The sequence below is a fragment of the Ovis canadensis genome, chromosome 5, assembly GCF_042477335.2.
Source record: "Ovis canadensis isolate MfBH-ARS-UI-01 breed Bighorn chromosome 5, ARS-UI_OviCan_v2, whole genome shotgun sequence".
Taxonomy (NCBI): Eukaryota; Metazoa; Chordata; class Mammalia; order Artiodactyla; family Bovidae; genus Ovis; species Ovis canadensis.
In genome coordinates this window covers 71,781,163-71,790,544 of record NC_091249.1, presented here as the reverse complement: position 1 = coordinate 71,790,544, position 9,382 = coordinate 71,781,163, and the positions used below count along the sequence as shown (strand labels likewise).

Here is a 9,382-nt window from a genome sequence, read left to right as displayed (position 1 = left end):
TCTTGAAGCATTTTCCAGTTTGTTGTGATCCACATAGTTAAAGGCTTTGGTGTAGTCGATAAAGTAGAAACAGATGTTTTTCTGGAACTCTCTTGCTTTCTCATTGATCCAACAGATGTTGGCAATTTGATCTCTGGTTCCTCTGCCTTTTCTAAAACCAGCTTGAACATCTGGAAGTTCATGGTTCATGTACTGTTGGAGCCTCGCTTGGAGAATTTTGAGCATTACTTTGCTAGCATGTGAGATGAGTGCAATTGTGCAGTAATTTGAACATTCTTTGGCATTGCCTTTCTTTGGGATTGGAATGAAAACTGACCTTTTCCAGTCCTGTGGCCACTGCTGAGTTTTCCAAATTTGCTGGCATATTGAGTGCGGCACTTTCACAGCATCATCTTTCAGGATTTGAAATAGCTCAACTGGAATTCTACCACCTCCACTAGCTTTGTTCATAGTGATGCTTCCTAAGGCCCACTTGACTTCATATTCCAGGATATCTGGCTCTAAGTGAGTGATCACACTATCATGGTTATCTCAGTCATGAAGATCTTTTTTGTATAGTTCTTCTGTGTATTCTTGCCACCTCTTCTTAATATCTTCTGCTTCCTCTTGCCACCTCTGTTTAATATCTTCTTTTTCTCTATAACCTTTAGTATAATCTGATATACTTTGTAATTATTTGATTACTTTTTTATTCCTTATCTCTCTCAAACTAAAATGTCATGGAAGGTTCATGAGAACAGTGATCCATCCCCATAGATTAGTACAGTTCTTTTTTTTCTTTTGAATACAGTTAATATACATCATGACCTGGGAGGGTTTAAGATTTCACTCTGGTTGGAAGCTGACACGTTATTCTGCCACAGTTAAAGGCAGTCTGACAGAAGACACAGACTCCTGACTTGGAGAAAAGAGACGTAATTACTCAGTAGCAATAGCCAGAGTCCCAGCGTTTGCTCTGGTTCCCCAGGCCCAGCCTCCATAGCATGACACAAAGAGGGCCAAGGAAACATACAGAGAAAGCACCATGCACTACAAGGGAAGGATGCCAAGCTTTTAAAAATCCCTAAATTTTTTCAAGGGCACTATGCCTGGAAATTCCCTGGTGGTCCAACAGTTGGGATTTGGTGCTCTCACTGCCACGGCCCAGGTTCAATCCCTGGTTGGGGAACTAAGATACCACAAACCATGTGATGCAGATACACAAAAAAAAGCATTATACCTGCCTAAACTTTGCCCTAGTGAGAGATACTATCTTATACCCAGTGGCAAACAAACCTCCCCTTTATACCAGAGAGAGAAACTAGTCTACATTCCAAGGCTATTTCCTGTACAAACACTCTTGAAAAGACTGTTTGAAACACATGCAGTCGATGTCTGTACCCATAAGACATGCAGAAAGATGAGAAAGAATTGAGAATTATCTCCCCAAACCACACATGGTTCCAAAATATGCCTTGTGCATATTTTGGAATGAAAGATCAATTCTTTGAGGTAGGTACTGTTATTATTTCCATCCCCAGGTGAACTTGTCCAAGGACACAGAGCTGGTAAGAGTCTCTGGAGAGCCCACTCTACCTTGGAGTACACACACACCTTAGGACAGAGAGTCCTCCTTACCTCTAACCTGGCCCTCTGTCAGCTACTTTAGCCTTTGTGAATGGGTGGCAGAAAAAGACAGAAAAGGGAGAAAGAATTTTAAAAGCTGAAGAAAAAGAAGCAAGAATGGAGTTTTTCAGATATTCATACCTCTTCATACACCCAGAATTACAGAAGATGGGAACTTTTGAGTTCACCTTACAGATGAGAAAACCAGGACTTGACCATGGGCTTTCTCTCCTTAGTCAGAGGAAGTTAGGGCAAGAACGAAGTAACCACTAGTAATCGCTTCCTGACAGTCTTTACCTTGCACATTTCAGGCCTAGGGCATTCCTCCCCTACACCTTTCTTACACTGGTGGTGTGCCCCAAACCTGGAGGACAGGCTATGCTACGGAGTCAATCAATAACCAAGGAGATCTGTGACGCAGAGCAGGAGGTGGAGACCGGAAGCCCACACTGCCTATATGACCCTTCCAGTCCCAGGGTTCCAGAGCCAAGTGGTAAGGTCGGTGCAGTTTTCAACTGAGCTCTAGAACCAGCACTTCAGCCATGAAAGTGGCAAGCATCTTTCTCCTCACTGCCTTGGTTCTGATGAGTTTATCTGGTAGGTGTCTTTGCGTATTTTTCTGATTTGAGTAAAACCTTTTTGACCTGTTGCCTTATTGAGCACATTACTTTCAAGACTTAGAGTCTACTCTTGAACAGATCTTTTGGTTCTAGGGAGATGAAATAGGATCAGTGGATGAGAATTATATATAGAAAGAAGGATTTTAACATAACACAGGAAAACAATTTTACTAGTGTTTTTTTCCTCAGGTAATGAAGCTGACTCTTCATCAGAGATATGGTAGGAAAATGAAGGGATTATTTCAACATCAAGTACCCTTCTAACTCTGTGCATGTTTAAGGCCAATTTACAAATTTTATGTCCTCATGGAATTGTAGAAATAGGTTACAATGGTTTCCAGTTATTCAGTGTACAGGGCAGAGTTTAAGAATTTGACTTTTGACCTACAGAATATTTTTAGAAAAAATATTCTTCTTGAATAGATGGTGTGTGTTTATCTTCAAACTGTCTTGATAATGCTGAGAGACAATCTGAACCCCCAGAATCGGCATCAGCTTCCTTTTCGTCTTTGGAAATGGATAATGTGTTAAATTTTTTATCAGATCTAGCAAAGAAACCAAATCAACACTTTATGAAAACAGGAACAATGCTGTTTGTTGTATTTGCTAAATATTTATGGGAGCGGTGGTCCCTTTTCCATTTCTCATGCATATCAATTAATACAGATAGATGCCTGTGTGGCGATCATCTGCTCATTAAATCTTAGACTCAACTAAATTCTAAAATCCAGTGGGACTCTCACCACATCAGGTTCTGACTATTCCAGGGACCTTCTTTTCCAAGCCCGTGAGTGTCTAATGCCTTTTCAAAACATGTAGCTCAGGAGAACTACCTCCTTACCTAGTTGACCTCAGAGATTGTTAATAACAAAATCAAATCTGACCAACATCAAATTAGTCCATCTTCCTGCAATGAGCTCACCCACAGTCACCATATCCTATATAAACATGATGTCATCAAGACCTGCTATTGTCTGGAGAATGCAGCATGACAATTTTAAGTATCTACCTGTAAATTCAAAAAATGTGAATTAAACTAACAGCACAATGCAATGGACGAAAAGAGGTGTTTGGGAACCGAAGTTTGAGTTGTCAGAAGATTCCGCTTTTTTAGCATCACTTACGAAAGAAGACTTGCATATAAATATAAAAGTTGGTTTTGCATCACAAGACCTGGTAATTGCTAGTGTTAACTGTTTTACTGGTTATAGAAACTCTCCATACCTTTATCTATAAACTTGAGATAGATACTTACATTTCCTACATCAATAACAAGTTGCTAACTAGAATGTCAGTGAGCATTCAGAAGGTATTTGCTCTGTGCCTGAGACATCTGAAGCAGTAAGTACATCATTTTTATTTTCAAGGAAATAAGTCAACTTGTCTTAAATATACAAAACTTTTGTCCTAATCAAATTTTTGCTTAATTTTTTTGAGGTTTCAGAAGGCAGGCTGTGAGTGAACAGCAGTGAGATGTCCTTGAGGAAAAAAGACGAAAATAAGAAGGGCTAGGTGGCGAAAGAGGCCAGCAGAGAAGACATAGACTTAAATGGAAGCAGACATTTCTGAATGAGAATACATCTGTCCTCTCCCATTCAAGACTCAACTTCACATGTCTGATTTATGTTTTCCAGGTAACAGTGGAGCTAACATCCTGGGAAGAGAGGTAGAGATAATTTTGTAATTTTTTTTTAACCTCTGGGGCTAGAAGTGTTTATTCCAACCAAAGCATAGTCTAACTCGACTTTCAATTTATCCTCAAGTTAATACAAGGAGTATGAATGCTGGCAAGGCTTAACCTACTAAATGTGGGTAGTAATTGTAGTTCCCCATAGGTGCTTATGTTGAAGGACAAATTCTCAGATACATGGGCAATTTCTGTGTAGTCATGTTTGCTGTAAAGGGGTTTTTATATGTAGTGGGACTATCCTGTAAGACAAGAATTTTAAGTGGACACCAGCGGAGGAAGTGTCCTCTTCTCATTGCATTTATATATAGTAAGAAGGCCAATGACAAAACAAAAGTGCATGAGTAAATAAATTATTACATTTGGGATGTATTATAAAGAAGTTCTGATTCCATTAGCAACTTACCCTAGAGTTTCCCTGGTGGCTCAGTGATAAAGAATCAATTAATACCAGTGCAAGAGAGACATGGGTTCGATCCATGGTTGGGGAGGATCCCGCAAGCTACGGAGCAAAAAAACATGTTTGCCAAAACCATTGGCAAATGGGGTTAGCACTCTAGAGCCCAGGAACCACAATGACTGAGCCCTCGAGCTGCAACTCCTGAAGCCCATGGGCCCCTAGACTCATGCTCCGCAACAGGAGAAGCCAGCGCAATGAGAAGCCCACACCCGCTAACTAGCGAGTAGCCCACCCTCACTGCAACCAGAGAACGTCTGCGCAGCAACAAAGACCCAGCGCAGCCAAAAATAAAGAAATAATAGAGTCAAGTGGTGAAGAGCTAAAGTTCAGGACCTAGACTGACAGGGTTTAAATCCAGGAACCAGTAATTATTAAGTGTGTGACCTAGGATGATTTACTCCGTTTGTACTTCATTATCCTTCCTAGAAGAAAACTAGGATAAAAAGTTCATAGGCTAGTTGTGAAGTTTAAATATAATAATACATAAAAAGCATTCAGGACAGTGTCTGCCCTGTGAAAGTCATTTCATAATTACTAGTTCTCACTGATGGTAGAGAAAACAGGCTGCGCAAAAACTCCGAAGGTGGAAGGCACTGTATGTCTTTAAGTGATTTGGTAACAGGGTGACAGGACTACTGTGTGCAAGGAAGAACATGCTTCAAGGTGCGGCTGACCTGAGAGAAGCTAGCACTTGTAGTGACTGTAAACTTGAGCATTATCTCACTCACCTTATTCAAACCTCACAACACCATGATGAGACAGGTAGGAAAAAGGACAACATGATTCTTATTTTGCAAATGAAGTGACTGTGGTTCAGAGACACCAAGAGATTTACCAATGTCACACAGCCTGTAAGTAGAAGAGGCATTATTTAAAACCAGGTTTTCTGAACGCAAATTTTGGATTCTACCCTTTAGAACACTTAGTATCATCCTGCCAATCTATTTTTAAGGTGATCAACCAGGGAGATTTTAGAGACTGTGCTATAAATTCAAAAAATGAAAAACGATTCATTCCATTTATAGGCCAAGTGTACAAATGAAGTGAACGGATGTCCCAGGATCTATAACCCTGTCTGTGGGACAGATGGAGTTACTTACGCTAATGAATGCTTGTTATGTATGGAAAATAAGTGAGTACAAGCTTGAATTTCTTTTAAAATATATATTTTAAGCTAGAAGTCTTTAGGTTTTTGTATATCTAAGATCAGTGAATATGCCAATAACATGAATTTCACCATGTGAAAAACAAAGTACCTAGTTGCCCCCCAAACATTCTTGATCTCTTTTTCTCTTTATATATCTGTAAAGATTATATAGAAGTGTGTGTGCATTATGATAGAAAAGAGTATACATTGTGTCAAGCATTGTGCAAGGTATTTAATATTCATAATGACTCTATGAGGTAAATAATACTAAGCTTATTATGCCCAGGAGAAAATTGAGATTTAGTTAGTTTAAATAATGCTCAGCAATGAGTGACAGATCTGGTACGAAATCCTTGCTCTTTCCATGATAAAGTCAGGTACCAGCCTAAGTACGTGTGAGATACAGAAGAAAATTCTCCAGGTTTTGTCTCCCAGTTTGCTTAATGCTCAACACTAACACAATGGGGTCAGTAGTAGTGTAAGCAAAGGCTCTGCGCGCACAAAATCAAAAAGAATTAATCATGCCTGCTAGGATTTTGAGAAGTTTGGAGGCTTTCTCTAGGACATTCTAAAGAAGGAGAGAGAAGCATTCCAATATGAAGAAAAAACTGAACAAAAGCCAGAAAGTAAGTAATAATATGGTGCAGTATAAAAGGTGTTTAAGAAATTACCAAGCAATAGAGGAGGGAAAGTGTTTGAATGCTTCTTTCGATTAATTTTTTTTAATTTAAAAGTCAGTTCTGTGATAAAAACCCAAAGCTTGTATAGCAAATGAGATAGTATGGATTTTTTAAAGGTCACAATATACCCCAAATTCCATTAAAATTAAAAAAACATTCTTTGCAATAGTAATCATCGTGTTTACTAAAGTCCTAAAATATGCAAATATGAATTATATTGATTAGGTGACCACAAACCTATTTTGGAAACACTTTTTTTACCAGTTTTGTTTTTTTTTGGAAACACTTTTTTTAATGGATGTGAGAACCAGCCTCAGTGGAGTTTCTGAACTGACTGTAGGTGGCTAGGTGATGGGAATCAGACTCACGAGCTCAGAGAAATAAATTTGCCACAGATGTTCTGTCTTTGCTACTGAACACTTTCTGTCAAGCATTGTGCTAGTCTTCTCCACTTTCCTTGTGAATATAACTAAGAGAAAATAGCACAAATAAGGTAGCTCCTTGTAACTTGTGACAAGCACCATTAAATGGGTATTAGCAATGTGCTACAGGAATGAAGGAGAGAGACAGATTGCTTCTTACTGAAAGGGTCAAGAAAGGATTCATGAAAAGGAAGTCATTTAAACAGTGGTCTGTTTTCAGAGTATCACAAAAGCCTTCCAGGTTAAATAAAGATGCAGAATGGTCAAACAAAAGAGATTCCACAAGGAACCTAGAAAACTGTTATTTTGGAACTGATGTGTGTTAAGACTTTGATTTAGGCTCAAATGAGTGCATGTACTTCCATCATTCCACTGCTCTAATTCACTGTATCATGAACCCTCTTTTTGATCTGCTTTAAATCATTTCAGAAAATTCTTGGTATTTAACAAGGATTGTGGAATTAGGTTCCCAGGGAGAAATATTTAATATCCTAAAGTTTTAGGCCGAAAACATTAAATTCTCTGCTTTTAAAAAAATTATAAAAGAAAGTTGAAACCACCTGTTAATTTTCTCATGGCCTATGTTATTGATGTTAAAGTCAAACACCATATTTCTGTCCAAGGGGAGGGGAAAGCAGTACAACAGCCTTGAGACTTGGGCGATTTCCATGCGCCAAGATCAAACAGCCCAATATTTAGAGTGAAACCCTGGAAAAACACGAGCATAGGGCTGGGACACCCTGTTTCTTTAGACTTTAAAAATCTATCGGCCCTACCTGCTTTTTCTATTCTTTTAAAAATATGTAAATAAGGGAGCAATATTTGAATGCCTGAAAAAGTAATTTCTCTTCCTATATTTCTGTGATAAGAAAGCAGGAGAGAGAAATGTGGCTTTTTGAAAAGTACCATTTAAAAAAAGATATTTTTAGTTGGAGGATAGTTGTTTCACAATGTTTATACAACAGTGTGAATCAGCCATAAGTATACGGATGTCTCCTCCCTCTTGAACTGCCCCCGCCTTGTCCCAACCCCCACCCCAGGCTGTCACAGAGTACTGCGTTGAACTTCCTGTGTTGGACAGCAACTTTCTATTAGATTTCTGTTTTACATATGGTAATATATATGCTTCAGGGCTACTCATGTATCATTTTGCTTTTCTTTCTACTGCTCATTAAAACCCTCAAACAAGTATTAATATATTGTATGGTTAACTAGATCCAGGTTCTGACCCTAGTTGTTTTGTTTTGAGATGAGTAGACGAACGAGGGCTTGCATCTCCTTGGTCATTATGCTCCTGGAAGATATATTCAGTAAGAACTTTTTCTCCAATTACTCTATATCTTCTCAGGCAACCTACACTGGCAAATTCTTTTCTATAAACTAGCATTCTCCTGTAAGAACTTTTTGCAAGGACGGAAATGCTGTCCAATATGGAGGCCTCTAGTCACGGCACCAGCACTTAAAACGTGGCTACCATAACCAAAAAGCTGGACTTTTAACATTGTTAAACTGATTTAAATTTAAGCAGCTATATGAGATCATGTCAGCTGTCATGGACAGCATAGCTATGGAAAATAAGTCAAACCATGGGCTCTGTCTAGATGCTAACTAAAGCAACTATCCTACGAGATAGGGATACGATTTCCTTTTGCAAAATCTCACAGATGGGAATCCCCAGAGTCCTAAGGCAAAGGTCCGAAAGTAGCCTGGGCACCTGCTAAGCTGGAAATCTGGTGGCTAGGAAAATGATGTCAGCAGGAAAAGCAACAATGGATTAAAGATTAATTCCAAGGCTTTTAATGATGCCCTGCTAGATCTGTCAACTCTACAAGGATGAACATTTTCCCCTTCTGTTGTATCCTCAATATAGGTAGTAGTTCTCAATCAGTATTTGATGACTTAATAAGTGAATGAATATATGAATAAGAGAAACAGAAATGGAAGGAAATCTCAAACCTCTCATTTTAAATAAAGCTGAATTTTTTCCTTGTTTTCCCGCCATAGTTACATTTTCTCAGCCAAGTTTAAACTAATTTTTTTTTCCCCAATCTCTTCTACAGGGAACGTCAGACTCCTGTCCTCATTCAAAAATCTGGGCCTTGCTGAGAACAAACGTTCTGAAATCCCATAAGTACACTACAATGCGTGCTTGGCCTGATTGCTGAATAAAATGCATCTAAATACGTCCTGTTGTTTCCATATGCTTTTTCCTCAAAGGCATGTTTGATTATACCGAGAACAGAGGATGGAAGCAAACTCAAAATAAACCAAGTTTTACAAAATACAGCAATCCTATAATTTTGGACAGGGTTTCTTTCAGGATGCTTTTCCCTTCCCCATCCTCCTCACATTCTGAGGACTCTGTCCCAGGAAATGTGACTGCAGACGTTAAGTGACAGGATACAGTTGATCACAAATATCATAATCCCATGGGGATTAGACTAGCATTTTAAGAAACAATTGGAAAACTCTCAGTCCAGAAACATGTTGCCTCATACCATTCACTGACTGAAATAATTTCTTTAGGGTTCCTTGGAATTTAACTGAGCATCTATTGTGCCTGGCACTGGTCTAGGCACAGAGGCATATGATTCTGAAATGCTGCCTGTCCAGTGGAATAGAGTTTAGTCTTAAAATTTTCCATATATCTCACAGTGGATTTGAGGTGAGACATGATTTTCTCAAAGAGGCTCTAAATCATTGAGGAAACCAAAAGAGTTACATTTTCTCGGCTGTGTGGTGGAGGAGCCTTTGCTTCAGC

The 9,382-nt window shown here is 38.9% G+C and overlaps 1 protein-coding gene across 1 annotated transcript; it reads left to right on the top strand.

Annotated features, from left to right (window-relative positions):
• The first annotated feature begins 2,084 nt into the window (after positions 1-2,084).
• Positions 2,085-8,804, top strand: SPINK1 (serine peptidase inhibitor Kazal type 1). The gene is made up of 4 exons (XM_069592896.1): positions 2,085-2,202; positions 3,860-3,891; positions 5,398-5,504; positions 8,682-8,804. The coding sequence occupies exons 1-4, from the start codon at positions 2,148-2,150 to the stop codon at positions 8,725-8,727; spliced, it is 240 nt and encodes a 79-aa protein (XP_069448997.1). The 5' UTR covers positions 2,085-2,147; the 3' UTR covers positions 8,728-8,804.
• Positions 8,805-9,382: the final 578 nt, after the last annotated feature.